The sequence below is a fragment of the Tetrao urogallus genome (assembly GCF_951394365.1).
Source record: "Tetrao urogallus genome assembly, chromosome: 10".
Lineage (NCBI taxonomy): Eukaryota > Metazoa > Chordata > Aves > Galliformes > Phasianidae > Tetrao > Tetrao urogallus.
In genome coordinates, this window is record NC_136823.1 from 8792509 (window position 1) to 8812391 (window position 19883).

Here is a 19883-nt window from a genome sequence, read left to right on the forward strand (position 1 = left end):
CATAGACTCATTACAGACTTTTCTTGTCTTTAAGTTTGATTGTACCAGATCGAGCCTGTTACAAAAGCCTTCATTTACCTGAGCAACACAAGGAACACAAGTGGTTTTAAGACTTTTCCTTGAGAATACAGTCTGGAGGATCCATTGAGGGGAATGCTGAATTTCATTCAGATTAAAATATATATATATAATAAAGGCATATAAATCTTAGATAATTATTGCATCTTGATTGACAAAATGCACCCAAAGCAGTTCATTATAGCTACACAGTTTGTGTGGACAGATTTCAGTTGACATGTAAGTACGTAATGCTAGGCAAACTTCCATGAGGATACATAGAAAATAATTTTATAAAATCATATTAAGGCAGTTTTATTTTCAAAAAGTCAGACCCAGTCTTTCCAGTACAGAACTTTCAGACAAGTACAGTTTCTTACAGTTGCACGACTATATTAAACACACATCAAAATATCAGCTCCATTTCTAGATGTGGAGTGTGAACAGTGGTTCAAGTCTGTTTGTGTGGTGAGCATAATTGCATAAATTGGACACCTGCATAACTGGATAAAACAACTGGACCCCAGCTAAGTCTTTCTATATTACTAAGAAAAGCCAAATGAAACCAACTGAACAAAAATGTTTTATTCTGATACTTAACTTCTAACTTAAAGTATCATAAAACTTTCTGCAAAAAAAAAAAATTCTGCAAATATCAGCTGCATTCTATTTTCAGCAGTTGTTGTGTTTATGTACTGGTACAATTTTGGCAATGATACCAAAATATTGAACATACAGCTATTCCTTGAACCTTTGGCTTTCCAATGTTTTTTCCACCTTTCCAAAAAATGTATTTAAAAACATTTGATGTCCACACACTGTCGTCTAGTAGTAATTAAGGGGATCCTTTCATCATTAACATTATTTAGAGCAACTAATGCTTGAAAATAGTAGTAAGCTAACCTCTAATATATGTATTTACATATTTGTTTTTAAAATAGTTTTTACAAGGATTTTAGCTGTTACATTCTCTGGAGGAAAAATAGAGAACTTTTGCAAACTCAATACCATTTCCTTCTACTATGTCAATACACAGGATATTTTTTCTAATTTTATGAATTACTGTGGCTTTAAAAAAAATTATGCCTAAATTAGATCAAGAATCACATCATTTTCTTCAATTCTGTATGCGTGTGTGGATATACTTTAAAGTGTGGGTTTGTACTATTACACATTTTCCATTAAGTACACTTTCTTTTTTCCAAGGTCATGCAATATACGGTTTCCGCTTTATGCTACAAAGGAATGAAAGAATTACTTGTTTGTTTTTTCCTCTACCTATGAAAGATTTGATTGGCATCCACACAGACCTTTATAATTACAAAACAATTATGATTTGTAGGATTATGCAGCGAATTTTGAAGAAATCAAAGTAAAAACATTAAAAACAACTGCTTTTCAAAACTGAGCTTTCTTAGACCTCAAAATGAAAACTTAATTCCTTTAAGTAACACGGAATTTAACAGAACCACAGAATCTTCCATTTAGCCTAGAATAAAATAACAGTACGAGTACTAGGACTTTCTCTGGAAAGTGGCATTACCTTCATCTTCTAGTTGCTAACAAATTGCCTCTTATGATTGTAGCTTTGGTATTTCTATGCACAGCAGCTCTTCAGCACACAACTTCTGCAATCCTTCTGCCTGTATTTTATCAATCCAATCACTTCCTCTAGTAAAACTAGCAAAAAAATGCACTAAATCAAGAACTTGCATGGTTAGATTTTGTGAAGGAAGAATTTTTTTTAATCTTGCTTCTAAAAAATATCCTGCTCTCATTCACTACAACACTCCTGTCATCAGACGTGTCAGCTTTCAACATTATGGGCTGAGAATACAAAATATACTGAACTCAGTATTCCAAACAATTTCACATCCAGCTACAAGATTATGGCTAGTAAGTAAGGTCACTTTTTATTATGACATCTATAAACAGTATAACATCAAGAAATTTAAATTAGTAATAGGAATAACACTGAAATGTTTCTCATCCATTCTTCCATGTTGCATTTCTCAAATCATGAAAGCCTATAAGATCAAATTTACTGGCCATAAAAATCCCTTAGGAATAACAGGTCGTCTTCAGGGAGCATTTGTTCCTTCAAGTAAATTTAGTGCTGGAATAGTGTTGTGGTTAAAGCACAGAGGCTGCTGATAAAGTGGCAATGCATAACAATGTACTGATGTATTACAAAGGAGCAATTGCCTGCAGTTCATCAGTATGGATATGGCAATGAAGTTCTGCTTTACATATTCCAGGCACTAAGAACTTTGTGGAAGTGATTACAGGAGGTTCTTCTTCCCCTATTTAAAAAGAAAAAAAAAAAAAAAAAGAAAAAAAAAGTGGCTCATTACTCCAAATACTGACTTTGTATTTGTCCAGTGTTTTAGAAACAGTGCAAAGAAAGCTTATAAAGACCATCTGGATCACAATGCCTCTCTGAACTACTGTGCTCAGTAATTCCTTATCTAAAGAATTAATAGTACTTTTCTCCCCAGCAGGGCTTCGTGGAGAAGCAGAGCTGTTCACTCACACTGTGACAAAACAACAGATAAAAAACAGGTAGCCAGAACAGAAATAGCACTGTGAATTCAAAGTCATAATCTGAACTAGTCCAACTATCAGAACATGAATATGAGCAATACAATTCTATTTACTCCTCTTATTACTATGCACATAAATATTACTGCTACAAATATTTTGTATGTCTGTGACAGTAAAAAGATGTAAAGAGTTGCAATCTATTTAATAGGTAGGTGGCACTCAGTTCTAGACAGTTCTGAATTAAGAGCACTGTTTGGGAGGGGAAGTGTGAGTGAGAGTCACAGTGGTATTTTTGGGCAGTAATTTGGGTTTCCCTGGCTGTTGCAGCATCAAAATTAAGATTCATCCCTATCAGGTAGTGCTATAACATTCAACATCTGCAGCCAAAAGATGCAGACAAGTATGTATGTGACTTGAGATTTAATTACTGAGAAGACTGTCTCCTTCTTTCAGAGACCACTTGGCAGCTGAGATACTCAGCTGAGAGTGCTGTGATGGAGGGGAATGCTGGTAAGGCAGTCACACAGAGAAGCATTAATCTACCTTCACAGATGTTTTGTCTGTAAATTTTCCCACAAATATGTGAGGAAAAAAAGCTGACTTACAGGATGGCAGGAAATTAAAAGAATATAGTATGAATTTTGAAAAAATAACTAGGTATTTATGTCTTATACAATTAAATCAATAAATCTGTATTTTTTTGAAAGCACAGAAAGCTTTCAATTTCTTGCTGTTCTTGTTGCTGTTTTTCCCTACAGTATATATAGCCTACAGATATAGATGCTGTATCCATTAATGAATATCTATGTTTCCTCCCTAACAAAATTATGGCATCGATGGCTTGTGAATTATCGGGATAATGAAAAGAATGCATTTAGGCAAGACAAAAGTCTACCAGGTTAGCTCATTGCCAACACTCATTCAAGAAAGCAGAACAGATTATCAGCATCAAAATGCAATATTCACCTGCTGCAGTTGCATAAGGAAGACTCAAATATTCTCGTCCTATAAATGCAATTGCTGGAACATTTCATACTGATGCAGTCGTGGTGTCAATTCAATGTGTTCAAACTGGCATTGTGAGATCAGCTTTTCACATGGCCTGTGGCAATATTTATTCCATCTAACTGTAGGCAATTACATCTTTGTATCTTTTTGAGTTTCCTGAGCACTTAAATTCCTCCAGTGAAACCCTTTAGTTCATTCCTCTCAGCTTCATATCCAGTGAGCCTAATGCAAGTCTGAAGCTTGAGTTAATCACAGTACAGAGCACATTCCTGTAGGTTCTGGTATGTATTTAGAGCAAAATAAAACATCAGTTTAGATGTACAGCCTTTCTTTAAGTCAGCTTCACCACAGTACCCTCCTGATTAAACCACACAGCTGTCAGCTTAGCATGCCAGTTGCCAAGGAGCCTCTAGAAGAAAGATACAATCTTTCTGGTAATTAGGTCAATTAATGAAAAGTGGCTTGCTAATATGATCTTTATGAGATCTTACTCAGCTAAGGATCCCCTCCCCACCATAAGATTAATTTTCCTGAAGTTACTTAGAACCTGTCTTTTTTGATCACCTGCACATAATACTTACCCTCCTCTGCTGCTTTCTATGTTTCCTTGCATAGTATCTTCAGTATTTTAAGATGTTTGAATATATTTTTTAAAATACCATGGTATCTTACCTAAACCTGATGATGAAGAAACACTTCCTGTGATGGAAGATGTTTCAGTTTGATCTGTCAGCAGTCCTTCCATTAAAGGCAAAGATAACTCAGATGAAGGAACGGATGAATCATAGATTCCAGAATCCCGAGGCATATCTTTAAGATTGGAAGCTTTAACAGCATGCAGCAATGGTCGAAGAACAGAGCTGCCACCACCCTGAATGTCCTGAGTTTCTATGTCTTCTCCAAGATTTAAGTGCTGAATTATACAATGAGAGTCTGAACTTCCAGCTGAAATAATATTTACATCTGTTTTCAGGTAAAAATCTTCATCCGCCGCCTGTTTATTCACTAAGTCATTTAAAACCAAGCCTGAGTCAAATTTTTCCATGACAGGCTCCGAGTAATGTAAAGGATGTGGAAAGAAGGGAATAAATTGTTTCTCAAACCAGTCTGGTTCCTGATCAATGAACTGATGCATATTACAAATGGCAACATAAAGAGACCTACCAGATTTGCTCCTGAAATAATTCCTTTTACTAACATTAGCGGGAAACACCTCTGAATCCTGCACACTAAGGTCTCTGGAATGTAAATGGGAATAAAGCTGAGGCAGATTGTCCATGAGTTTATATTTTGTACTTAGATCTAGAATACCAGGAATGTCTCCCTCGCAGGAGTAATCAAAGTAGACTGCAATGAACTTGCAGAGGTCACTTGAATTCTGCTTTGCTTGACGAAGCTTCTCTGCAACAGTCAACACAGCAAATAGAAAGAGTTCTCCTTTCCCTGTGTCTTTGGTTACTCCTCTGTGTTTCCAATTCTTTTTTTCAACAAAGTATTTCATTCCCTTGGAGCACACGATGATGATAAACTGAGACTCATTTATTTTTTTAATGAGCCATTCTTTCTGACTTTCTTTACAAATTTTCATATCTTCCCACAAATCTAGAGCCACCTGAAAAAGAAAAAGAAAATTCTGCTTGATATTTTTATTACATATTTCTAATAAAGTCTAAATAATGTATTGTATTTATCCAACGATTGAGAATCACAAGTTTAACTATGTTTTGTCCCTGACGCAAATGCAAGCTGTTTTAAAAGAGAAAGAAGCAATAATTAACATAGCATTGGTAAAGAACAAACTAGAATTAGTGGTAGGCTTTCAGTAATTATTCACCACTCTAAACATTGCCTGTGGCCTGAATATTTCACTGGGCTAAGGAAATCAGTGAGCTGCTAAGGTAAAAAAAAATAAAAATAAAAATAAAAATAAAAATAAAAATAAAAATAAAAATAAAAATAAAAATAAAAATAAAAATAAAAATAAATCATAATAGACACCATTAGTGTTTATTATTTTATTAAAAACCAAAACCACTTACTCCTTTCTCAAGCATTTTTTTAAATTGAGAAATACCTATTTTTCCTCTGCTATCTTACCTACATCAGAATATAAAACTTTGCCACATCAGAAGACAGGGTAAACAGATGCCCTGAACAGAAAGACTCATGAAGACTGCTACCATACAGTCATCTACAGGAAGAAAGTCACCTGACAGCTGCTCGGGAGATGCTCTGATAAAGGCACAATGCAGTAGTTTTGCTTTTGCATTTCTCTTTATTTCTGTTCTTCAGGAAAATGTCTGATCTTCCATCTGTGATAAAGGATTTTTAGTATTGTCCTGTCATTATTTTAAAGGGGTCTCAAATGCCATTTGTTTTGTTCCTTATGAGACAACATTCGAGCTTCACTTAAAAGAAAACTGTTCTGCTACTCACTGAGCAATGGTGTTGTAATTAAACCCCACAAAGATTATTTCTAAACATAGGTGCTATTTTATTTATATAATTTACAAATCTGAAATGATGCCTGATGTCGTATGTTACAAGGTACAGTTATAGGGGCAACATGCTATTCTAAAGAGGTATGGTGTATCAGCACTAAACACTAATCTAAAATGTACTAATCTCAAAAGGGGATTCCACTTTGTTATTTACAGAGCGTGATCCAAACCATTTTCAGCATATGAATGAAGGTCGAGGCATCGATTACTTTCATGTGCTTGGCCACCAGAGGTCAGACTTGCTGTAGAGCTGAAAAATCTAGGATCTCAGTGGTAGGATTACAATTCAACAAAAATTAACTATTAACTGTCTTGTTTTCCGCAATTGTGTCTTCTGTGCAGGCTAGAATCTCTTCCTTTTCTTAAGTGAAGAAAGTTCATGTAATATGTAGAAAAATAATGCAAGTTATGTCTGTCCATAGGAGACACTGAAATACCCCACTTTTATCATGATGAGTTTTGCAAGTACTCTCTTAATTAAAGTAATTCTGTTAATAGTAGAAATGTTGAGCTTACCTCACAGCCACAAAAGTCCTGAAGAAAATAAGCAAAGCACTGGATAACATTAATGTGTTTCTGGCAATCTTTACTGGAATAGCAGATGAACACTTTTGGACGGGGGCGAAGTCTTTCCACCGGGAGCCCTGCACCATAAGCTGAAGACTCTGAGCTCTCCTCATCTAGATGGGAATATATATTCTCTAAATTGGAAAAAAAGAAAGAGAATTCATACTATAAAGGTGCTCTTTTGTTTATTTGAACTTTCTTGACTTTCAACTAAAGCAGATAGAAAATAATTTTTTTCAAATTCCTTTCCAGCCTGAAAAAGTTGCACACCCTCAATCTACCACCTTCTGAGCTGTTACTTATGTGGAACATACTTGAAAAGGGAAATATGAAATTGTATTGCTGCACAACTCATGAAAGTTTTAGTTTATAAGTAGAATGAAGTTGTTTCACCTCACTGTGAAAAAAGCCTTACGTATACTGTCATGAAGAGCTTCCTGCATAGCTAAGTCCTTTTGAATACAAAACTCCAGGAGTAAAAATCCTTTCAGAATATCATACAGCATCTCTCTGGTATGTAATGTTTTTTGAAAATTAATTTGGGATGCATTTGAGTTTAGAAAAATTAACTTAGTTCAAAATAGCTATGTGTGTTTCCTTCCTTGGATGGATGCACTTACACTGGAACGTGGGTGCCTTACACCAGACTAACTCAATACAGTTCTAGTTGATTAAACTAATTTTGAATAAAACGTGCCTATTTCAAAATATAAACTTTGCCCTTAGGGATATTTTTCTTAGAATAATTCATCAGGAATAACTACTCTGGAACAGCTCTCTGCGTAGATACCCTCAGCGATTTGTCTTTTTGTTGGAACTGTGCTAGTTGTGAGCAAAGAACAGCCACAGGAGACCAGAAGGTAAAGGGATTTAATCTAAATGGCATATAGCACTTGCATTATATCTCATTTCCAAAATTCAGATGGATAACACAGATACATGGGGCTTAGAGAATGTAATTGCTTTTTCCATATTGATGAAACAGCACGAGTCCTGAGATTCTACCAAAAAATGCCAACTGATTTTTAACATCTCAGAGTAAAAAGCACAGCTTGCCAGCTCCTAGACACAGTGGAGAGAGAAACTGGGGAATAGAGATGGAATCTAATTTACAGAAACATCTGCAACTAAGTTTTAGGAGAGAAGGCTTAGGATGAAGTGTAAAGGCAACTTCCAGGAAAGTGAGCAATCTGGAATAACAGACACAAGTAGTATTCCAGACAGTGCTGAGAATTACATTTGTGTCACATGGCTTTACTTTCTTTCTGGTTTAAAATCAGTATCAGTGATACTTTTGAATGAAACAAGGCAATGTTTAAAATATGTCAATTTACAGATATGCTTGTATTCTACACAGGTCCTGCATTACTTTCAGAAACAAACAGAAACCCTAATTAAAAAATTAATTTCCATCAATTCTAGATTTGTAATGCAATACTTCTTTTGGAAACAAATCACCATCATGCACTGAACTAAGAATTTGCTACAAGTTTCAACACAGCGTGAAATGTGGAAAGGAAGGAGGAAGAGCTGAAAAAGAAAGTTCTTCAGGTAAAGATATTTCTAGAATAAAGCTACTAACTGGGACCTTTGTGGTTGCAAATGTGCATCTTTATATCCATACTGAATGAACCCTCTTACCTTGCTGCTTTTTGCGGCACATCACAGTGAAAAGTGTTGCAAACGCCGAAATGACAACTAAAGGGACTGTAATGGCAATAGCTCTTATTGGTCCAGCCCATGGAGAATGCACTTGGAGAAACAAAGCAGAATTAGGCGTGTGCTTATTAAAAAACCTCAATCAAATCTTTACACTGGGAACATAAAATTGCTGCAGCACATGATTATCAGGAATTTGGAAATGTACAGTAAATTCAAACAACATGTTCTGCTCCATTTTAAAGAGGTTTTATGCTACTTGTCCTGATAAGCACAGCATTAGAGCAACTAACGTCAGTAACAAGAGCCTTCTGCACACTGCACCCTCATGATGGGGGAGTGAGTTGTATTTTTAACACGATACACAAGAGTCATTTCAACTGTTGGATTTTCATTCCAGAGAGCTCAAATAGTGGCTTCCCACAAAGACTACAAAGACTTTGCATCAGTCCATTTTGTCTATTACCTTCATCTAAGGCTATGCTTTGGGTCTGCAGTTACATTGAGAAATCCTCATTTAATTTCAGGCCAAGCATTCAACTGACAGATTTTTCAGAATGCTTTATTTCATTTCAGGGCTGAAGCACATAGCCAGTAACGTGTTCAGGCTGCTCTCATAGTTTCACTACATTACATCCACACTGCTGCATGCATTGTTTGTTTGCTACTTAGGTACAGATTACAAATTTTCGTATCTATAACAAAAGTGACGTATCCACAACTACTTCCAATTATCTCTTGATCTAAACTGTACTAAATGTGAATAGAAATGACATAGAAATGCAGATGTGTACATACAAGCGTGCTCTCTTTTCATGAAAAGATCACAGCACATTTGCATCAGCAATCTTCAGTCAGTGAATACATATGTCAAATCAACATTTATTTCCAATGCAATTAAAACAATCTAAATTCATAAGGCATACTACTTAAAAAACAATATTCATACCTGGTTTTAGTGCATAGTGCATTGTTTTCCTTGTTGTATTAGTGTCATCGACCAGCTTTGGAAAGTAAAAGTTGAATTTTATTTTGTGGAAATTTCATTTCATTTTCTGCAATATTGAAACAACTGTAACAGCTTCCACAACCTGATGAGAAACTTACTGTTCAAAAAGTTCCAGAGCACCAAAAAGTACTAACTAGTGAAAGCATTTGTCTTTGGCAGTACGTAGCTTATTCTCCTGATACTAACTTTTACATGTATCGTCATCCATCAAAAGAGACTTAACTTTCAAGTATAGCAGAAATTGGCCAAACTTTATAATTCCAGTGAAGAACCAAAATCCAAGAATTACTCAGGCTCACAATTCTACTTGAAGGCACAAATGAAAAAACTGTGCATTTAGAGAAGCAGAACTATGGAAAGGTCAAGAACAATGTAAAACCTTTACTTGGCCAAGGTACCTCAGGAGGGATGCCTGAAGTTACTGAAGACTTGGACTTTAATTTCACTTAATTCCTTCATGAATGTACTCATTCTGCTGTAGTACAAATGACTCTGTAAATATTACCTCGATTATATAATCCCCTGGAGTTACATTCTGAAGAATACAACTTGTGGTATCTGTGTTTTGATCCTACATCCAAAAAAAAACAAAAACAAAATACTCTGCATGACACACACACTTTTAAAATATAACGTAAAATACATTCATATTGATTTAGAAACTTAGGGTGCTCTTCTGTATTAAACCAGCTCAACTAATTCTCTACTCAAGTACGCAAGGACTGCAGTCCTCTGCTTGCAGAACTAGAATATGATCAAACATCCATTTGAAAAAAAAAAACCCAGTTTTCAAAGGCTGTCCACTGAGATAAAATTTGACATTGAAAAATAACCGAAGCTAAGGAAAACAATGCAGCAAATTGCAGCACCCATAGGAAGACATATGCACAGCTGTACAAAATCACACAGAACCAAATTCTACACTCACACTGAAATGAGCAGTACCTTGTGACACCATCTCGAATGGGTAATCTGTTCAGTGGTAAAATTTGGCGTGGAGATAAAATCACATCATTGGAAGGAACGTTTAACAAATGTAATAAGATGCAATTTGAAGTATTAATCAGCTGTATGGCCTTCAAGAGAGAACAGCCTCTTCTCATCTGCTTACATATTCAGCACCACTGAGCACTCAAGTGTTCTTTTTGATTGATGAGTGCTATCACAACACAACAGATACTTCCGCAAATAGCACCAAACAGTTTAAAATCTTCAAAGTGATCAGATTTTGTATTAATTTTCCATAAAACCTTAGAACATCCATGTGAATGAGTTTTCTGCTTTTGAGAGTTGCAAAACACAGTGACATACCTGTTTGCAGGTCTTTTGCTTGAACAGCCCTTCATGTTTCAGTTTGTAGTGAAGAAAGTAATATCTAAATCCAAAGTTGTGGGGAGCATGATCAAAAGAGACTTGCATATTGAATCCCTGCTGGGTAACATTCAGATTCCGTGGCTTCCAGTCTGTCAGAGAAAACATTCATAAACTGGCAAGTGACTCTTCGAGAGCAGTAACTTCTTATAAGTATATAGAAAGTATTATGTTTTACTTACAAGGTTTGCAGATGAGGTTTTCTGGCTGTAGCAATAATTCACACGCTGAAAATAGAGGTAAAAGGATTAATGACAGAGCATCCACATGCTATGCTATGTGAGTATAAAAATAAAGTGCAAAAGAAAGGAGTTATTTCAGCATTTTAAAGTCAGCACTCTCATTTCTTTTCCAGTCTGTAATACACCCAGAGTGAATATACTTTGCAAACTCACCTTCTAAGTTACGATTCAAGCCCTTTCTCATCTTTAAATGAGATAGGTTCAGTAAATTGAAAACAGTAATCCTTAGCAGGACAAATACCAACACTTTACCCAAATTGGTACTTACAGTTAGATTCTATTCAATTCTATTTAGGCACTGATGAGTTTATTCAAGTTTATTCTCATTAGCCTGCAATAAGAATTGCTAATTGCTAAGTAATTTCGAGAAAGTCAACTTGATTCGTTGCTGCCTCATTTCATATGCATTTACCCATACCTACCCTCTACACTCCCATTTCTGAAACTGATCTCAAAAGCAGAAGCAATTTGAGCTTTTTCACAGTGCCCAGTGAGGGGAAGAAAAGAAATGAACCACCTTCATGAGTAATCCTGCTGCAGGAAGATCTCAGGCAATTATAGGCCTTTCTGAGACCCTCCCTCTGGTAGGTGGATAACATGAATTATTCACTACAGATTTTTCATTGCAATTCAAATTCTTTCCACTTAATACCCAGATCTTTCAAAGACTGTGTCAATAACTATCTTAACCCAGACTCCTCTGACATTATCACGTTCTACATTGAAAGCTATTCTTTTAATCAGAAAAGCTATTTCTGAAAACAAAAAAAGGAGGGGAAAGGAATGACACTGTATGTATGCAATACTTACGTCGAGTTCGGAAAAAAAATGGATGATAATTGCTTTCATTTTTAGTGGAAGGAAAAGGCACAATCTTTACAAAGTAATCTGTTTCAAACTTCAGGTTTGCAAAGGGATTAGATTCCATTCCCTAAACAAAAAGACAAGATTGAAAAAACTTTAACTAAAGACATTTTCTTCAGTATTAGCCCATAGATCTGCAAACATGAGTATTAGTGAATCTATTAAGAAACCTTTCTCTCTCCATCCATTACAACATTGACACGAGGAAGCTTCACACAGAGCTGGGATGTGGACTTGTTACAGATGTGCCACCTCTCCCCCCCAGTCACCCCAAACAATTCTGTGACAGTTTCCAGCCTCAGGAAAGCTCCTAAAGAAGGGGAGTAGATCTATCTCCAGTCAACAACTGGTCATAAGAGAACAACGTTGGGAAGCAATCTCCATCCTAGTAAACATCACATTAATTATATATCTATCTAAATATGTACACAAATTTATAAACAGCACATAAATACATTCAAGACTACACAAGCAATAGTGAAGCATTTCTTGAAAAAAAACACTTACTGTTCTTTTAAAACTTGGGTTCAGCTGCTTTGGATCTCTTAAAACCATCTGCTGACATTGCCTTCCCTCTGACTTTAACTCTTCAAGTATTACTCGGAATCCTCTCAGATATTCAATCCCTGCAATATTTCAAAATGCATTCAGTGATATTTTATGTGATATGAAGATAGTTCAATTTCTCTTCACACTTAAATCCTAACCCTCACACGAAATACGTTTGTGTTTTAATACTTGTGATATCAGTTCTTCCTACATTGTCTATCTTGCCTATTTAGAATTCAGTCTCTGGCAAAGGCTGTAATTACCACACACCTGTGTAATACCTAGAGCAGAGGGACTCCCATTGCAGCTGAGGCTTCCAAATTATCACTGCAATACAAATAATCAGTTCCTTCACCAGCAATACACTTAATAGTAACTTTGTACTTCCATGATTTGCAATGCAATGTAACAGTTTGCTAGCAAATTACAGAAATACATCTTTATAACATATTCACACAGTTTTTCAACCTTCGGTTTAAAGGGATAGCAGTTATCACCATCTCTTTGTTTCTAGAATATAACAGTGTAACAGAAAGCTTGACTTAGAAGGAATGGAATCTATTCCAGTGAGTGCACACGTCCAGTTATTTTTAAGTGATGCCAGAACTACATCCATTGTTTTCAAGGTCCTCTAACACAACCAACTCTCAGCACAGCCTCTGCATTTCTTTGCAATGTTCTCATCGTGGGATTACCAATTAAATTACTAAACTGAGTCACGGTGATAGAAGCATCAGTGTGATGCTGTGACAGATTTGTGATTCAGGTGTCAAAGTTACTGCACAGTTCTTCAAGACTGATTACCATTACTCCACCTAATTCCATATATTAAAGAGAATTACATGTGGCAGAATACACATTTACCTGAGGCACAGACACCATCTTCATAAGGTAAATGCCACAAAAATCAACACAGATTAACCTGGCTTTACACTAGGCTTGTCAGGAAGAAAGGAAGGGTGGAAAGAAGGAAGGGAGGGGAGGGGATGGGTAGGAAAAGAAAAAAGAATTCTTCTGTTCCAATAGATTTTTTTTTTAATGCTTTATAATAAAAGAAAGAAAATGTTTTATACTAAAAGAAAGGCCATGCCCAATGTGTTCCTAATGCTCCATGGAACAAAAGCACTGTTTGTGCTTACACGAAGGCCACAAAAGCATCCAGTCTCTGTGTTACCCAAGATGTTTCAACAGCAGTTCTGCCTTCACGCTTCCCAGAGGATTAACCTCTGATCAGACAACAGAGAACACCAGAATTTGTTTCCCATATAGTTCTGATTCATCCAGTCTGCAGCTGAAGATTACCAACTGCTTTCAACCGCACACTTCTACAGAATTCAGGGTATTTTTCACATACTGCCTTAAGCTCCAGCAATTAGTCATTACTTGCTCTTACAAATTTAAAATGCAAACCAACTCCGAAAGCAAGATTTAATACTGGGAGGGCACAAAGAAAATTTCACTGGTACACTTATCTAAAGTGTTTGACAGATCTATGCCAAAAAATGTATGTCAAGTTCAATAAAGGCACTTTTTCAGCTGCCACACCTCAACACTTAGGTTGTCATCTTACCACACAAACTTCCCACGTTATTTAATTGTAAGAAAAAAAACTTTTTGAGGAAGTATGAACCATGACATATCAAACTGGGAGACTGCTGTATGAGTAAATGAGCATTAATCAAATGTTTTAATTTCAAAAACTATACTGTGCTTAACTCTAATGATTTACTTGATACTGAAAAGCACTCAAAGACATGAGTACAACTCTTTTAAGCTCTTTGCAAAAAGAAAAGCCACAGTGAACTTCTGTGCGATAGGGAAGATTTTCATGGCTGCTCCCAACTGTTACAAAGATTCTGTCAACTTGTAGCACTTCACACACTTCTGAAACCAACTTTATTGCTGCGACAGTTTGACTATGAATGGTAACAGTGAATGAATTTCAGGTCTGGTGCTACCTCTGTAACTTTACCCCAGAATCCTTTCTTTTCATTCCAGTCAAAGCAGTCACTCTATCAGCGGTTACCATAAAAATGTTGTTTTTATCAGAGAAATCATTTACCTTACTGTTAAGAACGTATCTTCTCCAGTACACCTTTCCTTTAGCAGCTTATTTAAAGCAGCAGTTCCACAAAGCTGTCAAGAATTTCTTTCTCAAGCAGTTTTCTTTAATGCTTTGAGCATAATTTAGTCACATTAACTGACCTGATCAACAAGAATTCATTACCAAAGACAGGATGAATTAGTTCACTTTCCTCTACTACTTACCAATGGCATTTGCTGTCCAAAGTATTGTGACTGCAACCTGCTCGTAACATGCATACTGACTGATGGTTATATTCTGCACATCTCCAATCACATGTTTACCCACGGAATTCAGGTAAGGAGTGCAGTCTGAAAATACAGAGAAATAAATTTTAATAAGAAACATTAAAAGTAAATTTTAAAAGAAACATATGAGTTCGTAGAATCCTTAGAGTTGGAAGGGACCTCTGAAGGTCATCTAGTCCTCTCCTCTGAACTGGGACATCCACAGCTCAGAGCCTGGTCCAGCCTGGCCTTGAATGTCTCCAGGGTCAGGGTTTCCACCACATTTCTGGGCAACCTAATTCAACCTGGTTCTTGTGCCACATCAGAGAAGAATCTTGAAAACTATTCAGTTTCCAGCAAGGCCCACATTTTTCCACTTGAATAAAGAAGTCAATTCTCTGACATTTCTTCAAGACTGAGCAAAGTTATGCTCGCTATTTATTTTATAAAATAAATAAATACTGTACAGTAAATCAACATGAAGCTTTTGTCTTAGAACAATGAAAAACAGTCCAAAGCTTCAAAAGTCACTGAGCACAACCACTTCGACCAGCTGCCAAAGCCTCATTTGCAGGACTCCTCATTTACCATTTTGTAATGCCAGAGCAGCCTGTATCACAGGTTGCAAAAATGACATATTTTGGAACTCTCTAAAGAGTATTTTTTTTCCTCACTTATTACTCAAAATGTAAGGACTGCCATTTAATTTGTGCGCATACAGTGCAAGAGAACACTGGTGAGTGACCAGGCTCTGATGTCAACAATGACGATGTGAAGTCTTAGAACTGGTGCCCAAGAAGTGCTCTTAACCACAGATACTGCTTGATCTTGACTACTTCTCTGCCACCCATTCAGTAACTGATGATAAATCTGAAAATCCAGATATAATTTATATGGTTTGCACTTGGATATACAGAGTTCCTAAAAATACTTAAAAACAAAAAATCAAGTGCTATAACAAACCAGTACAAGAAATCAGAATTTAATTCAGATGTGTGCTCCTTAAACAAGGAAAAAAATAGCTAAGTAAAAAGTAGTTTCAGAAAATGACTTTTCTGCTACAAACAATGATGGTAAGTGGCCTTTCATGTAACTGCCCCACAATTAAAAACAGAACAGTTTGTACAATACTGCTCTTTCCACAAGCTGGGCAATTGGTATTTACTCTGCTGTTTGTAGAATTCTGTTGCTATGAGTGAATGGAATGACAGCATGAACTTCCTCTTCAGAGAATAGAGCATCTCTTTCAATGGAAACTTTGAAGTAACAGCTTTTGCTAGGTCTGGAACTAATTAAATGCAAGCTCAAGATATTGGATCCTGGTTGCTAAAATTTCTGGTCAAATGATAATTTGCCAGAATGCATTACAACATAAATGTCTGAGGTTTGACTGCAAGACACTGATTTGTATTTTCAAAGAACAACAAATTTAGGAAGAAAACAACACAGGAAAAAGCACATGTTTTTTCTGGAAATCACTTATTTTACTTGAATACAGTTGGAATACTAAAACATACAAACATTTGTTTTTCACCTGAATAAATAATCTAACCAACTAATAGGAGAACATAAAACTGAGTTCATTAGAGTTGCTGTGTAGCAAGCTAAGAGCTTTTAAATCATAGCTAGCAAGGCACATTCTGCTTTACGCTGCCTTACTCAATTTTAGAATGTATTTCCACATTATATGAACATTTTAGCCTTGATATCAGGGACCTCTTTCCCTAGTACTGCATAATTCAAATAATAACTTCATTCAGGAAGCGTGCAGTGCCAGCAGAACTTTGAATTAACACTTGCCATTGGTTAATTACAGTTCCTGGTGCCAAAATTAATGGAAAAAATGCGACAGACACAGGGACTTCAACAAACTCCATTGTGTGAAATAAATGCAGGGATCTCTGCTCCAACTGACATTTCTTACTGTTGTTCTTTGTGCAGATAACAAATGGTAACTTGTATGTAGTTATCTCTTGTACAATCTGATGTGCTTAAATTTTGCTCATTTCTTTAAGAAGATTAGATAACAAATGAATTCACAATGAAAGATTCCAAATTCAGAAGTTAGCATTAAATTGAGGAATGTAAGGATAATGAGAATGAATTGAGTAGACAACAAAAAAAAAGGGGGGGGGGGAAGAAGGGATGGATGGAACTTGCACTGGCTTCAATGCAAACACTGTTACTGTAAACTGGGACCTTCTCTAGTCTGCACGTTGAGCTTATACTGATGATGGCCACTTATATATTTCCGTGTAAGGTTTTCAATGACTGCGTTATTCAACAGAATGAAAACACTCTTTATAATTCTCTGACCAGTAACGGGTGAATGATCCGATAGTGAAACTACTACAGATGATTAGACCAACTTACTCTAATTAGTGAAATACAGGGAGACCCACCAGACTGAGAAGAAACAAACCTAGATTTGAAAGTTGTTTCAGAACTAAATAGGTCATGTTACTCTTCGAGTCATTTTTAAGAGAGATACTGCTATATATTGACAACTGAGACTGCACACTTGATTTTTGTGAATTAAGTGCAAATTTTCTACTTACTGTCATATTTAAAGGTGATATTGAGAAGCCCATTGCTCTTGGTGACAGATGACAGGCCCTGTAGAGAAATATCAAGAAATCAATATGATTTTTCTTTTTTAATTAAAAAAAAAAAAGCTATTTTGAACATTCCCGCTTTGTAAGCAGTGTTTTGGACAATAACAGAACTCATGTCTTTTTTTTTTCCTTCTGCTCAGGCACACCATCAGTCAGACAATCTGAACACAAGCAGTAATAACAGATCAGGTTGCGTATTCCTGCCTCCAATATTCCCAGCATAACGTTGCTAAGGGTGGTGACTACGTTGGAAAACAGCATTCTGTAACTGCTAATTTGTTTTATCAAATAATGTTATTGTGCCCTTTGTATCCGCTATAGTTTCTATGGAAATAAAATAGGAGGCATTACTTTTGGAGCAACCTACACATCTCTCACTCTCCCGGTAGGCATGAACACTGCAGAAATCCACTCTTCCATATCAGACACTGGTTAGATCAAATATTTTATGTTCTCAAACATTATCAAAACACACCACGTCTCGCTCAATGTCACAGAAGCTAAGGAGCCATCAGAACTCCCCCTCCGCCCTCTGAGAGCAGTTTACCACTACAATGCAAAGAGAAGAAGTCAATAGCATAAGAGGACTCCAACTGTAATGAGTATTGAGTATTGCAATGAGTAAGTATGAGTGAAATCACCTTAGAAAAAGACATAAAATAGCATATAAAGAACAAAAGCAAAGCAGATCTTAACAGTACCCCTTGAAGTCACTTTTGTAATCTCACTTTCTTCTCAGGTGGCTTTTCATTTGTTTAGCTTTGATTTCATTCAGCATTAAACAAGCTGTTATACAAAAATGTTTCCTGAAACAGGAAGGTGTCAATTTTTTCCCCCAAGTCTTAACTTTTCTACTAATATCTTTTCTCTTTTGAAATGTTTCCTGTTTCTCTTAAGCTACACAAAATCCCATTTAACTAACTCCAGCAAAACAAAGACACCACATGTGTGCAATGATATGAACATATGAACAACATATGAAAAAAATGACAATAATGACACTGGCTTTGTATATTTATAAGTGAGCAAAGACAGATATTCAATTCTGCTCAACTCTTAAGGTCATAGAGCTGAAGCTTTGAGGATGAGAAATACCACCAAGCCCCCCCCACACACACACTGAAAATCAGCACAATTATTTTCATTTATTTGGTCTTTTATTCCTTATATTTAAAAGCATATAAAAAATGCAGGAAGGCTGTAGAAATTTGGGAAAGAGTGAGGAGCACCTTAAAATGCTGAACTAGATAGTTGTCACACAAGTTTTATGTTAGAACATGTCAGCTAGGCAGAGAACCATACTTTGGTGGTTATCCTCCAAGTCCTTCCTGCCGGGAGCCAAAGGTGCTTCCAGGAAGCACTCCCTCCTGCTTAAGCCATAAAGTAGGCATGCTGTTTAAATGGCTTATTGCTAAGACAATTTGTTTAGAGCACATACTTTAAAACTATAAATCCTAATGTTATGGCCCGAGGGCTCTACACTCTTAGTTAATTAACCACTAACATTGGCCGAATTTACACGCAGCTTTTAGTTTATTCTGAGCATTGCTAGAAAGCTCCATTGCCTGGAGAGTTGTCCAAAATATCCCTTCGGTCCACATACTTCTACACACAAGGACTGAGAAGGCAAATATTGTAAAAAAAAAAAAATAGCCAAAACATCTTCTAAATACAGACCTGAATACAGTACTGATCTGTAAGCAGATCATCAAAGTTGAAATGCTTAATGAAATTAAGTTATAAACAATCTTGATTGTTAAAAAGTGGAGATGGGGGGCTGTTATTGGCAGAAACATTCACTCTCACAGTACATGAGCTTAAAACACAGAATTCTGTAGAAAACATGAGAAGCAAAATCCAAATCCCTCTTCACTATTGGGCAAGTAAGTCTGAAAGAATTTCCATCACAGAACGCATACCTCAAGGCACAGAGATTAATGTTGGAATTGTTCCTCAACCTACATCAACAGCGAAGGTTAAGATCCTAAGATATCTTCAATTAGCACAGCTCTGCATAACATTAATGCACCTCATCTCCTGAAGAATGAATGACTAACTCAGCGCGCTGATAAGGCATGTGCAGGCATTTCACTTCAAGCCTCCATCCTTCAACGTGAAACAGTGTGACTATTCATGAGAGACAAAGACTATTACGCAAAGGTAATCTCTATTTTGTTTGTTTTTGTAATTTTCTGATATTTGGCCTACATACGTGGTACATTCTCATCAGTGAAATGCACCTACAGCTAACGTTTCTACCCATTACTGGTCTGGAGAGGAACAGACGTAGGCCTCCATTTCCAGAAAGAAATGCTAAAGAAAACGTTAACAGCAGGAACTGTTTGTGTCAGAGAAAAGCTAAATGCAACTACTGCCAGGCAGCAGATACAATGGAAGTCAAATACAACAGAAAGAAAACAAAATAATCTGATTCACTTTTATTGAATGTTTTCCTCTTCCTTCTAATTTGAAACATACAGTGCTTCACATCCTTTGTCAAGCTGCAAGTACTAGTTCTTCCATATACGTTTGACAGCTCCTGCCAGAGACGGACTAGGCGATCTCAGAATCACCTTCTGATAACTGC

General features: G+C 36.2%; 1 protein-coding gene across 2 annotated transcripts in view; it reads right to left on the reverse strand.

The window, feature by feature from the left end:
* Positions 1 to 2244: 2244 nt before the first annotated feature.
* Positions 2245 to 19883, reverse strand: part of IL17RD (interleukin 17 receptor D) — a gene marked incomplete at both ends in the record, with an annotated part of 42395 nt that continues 24756 nt past the window's right edge. For both annotated transcript variants that reach the window (XM_079540408.1, XM_079540409.1), the window contains 12 exons: positions 2245 to 2360; positions 4282 to 5221; positions 6627 to 6811; positions 8319 to 8429; positions 9286 to 9340; positions 9851 to 9916; positions 10657 to 10808; positions 10899 to 10943; positions 11769 to 11889; positions 12330 to 12448; positions 14640 to 14765; positions 17240 to 17297. In XM_079540408.1, coding sequence (XP_079396534.1) covers positions 2245 to 2360; positions 4282 to 5221; positions 6627 to 6811; positions 8319 to 8429; positions 9286 to 9340; positions 9851 to 9916; positions 10657 to 10808; positions 10899 to 10943; positions 11769 to 11889; positions 12330 to 12448; positions 14640 to 14765; positions 17240 to 17297 — 2094 coding nt within the window. The remainder of the gene's footprint in view (positions 2361 to 4281; positions 5222 to 6626; positions 6812 to 8318; positions 8430 to 9285; positions 9341 to 9850; positions 9917 to 10656; positions 10809 to 10898; positions 10944 to 11768; positions 11890 to 12329; positions 12449 to 14639; positions 14766 to 17239; positions 17298 to 19883) is intronic.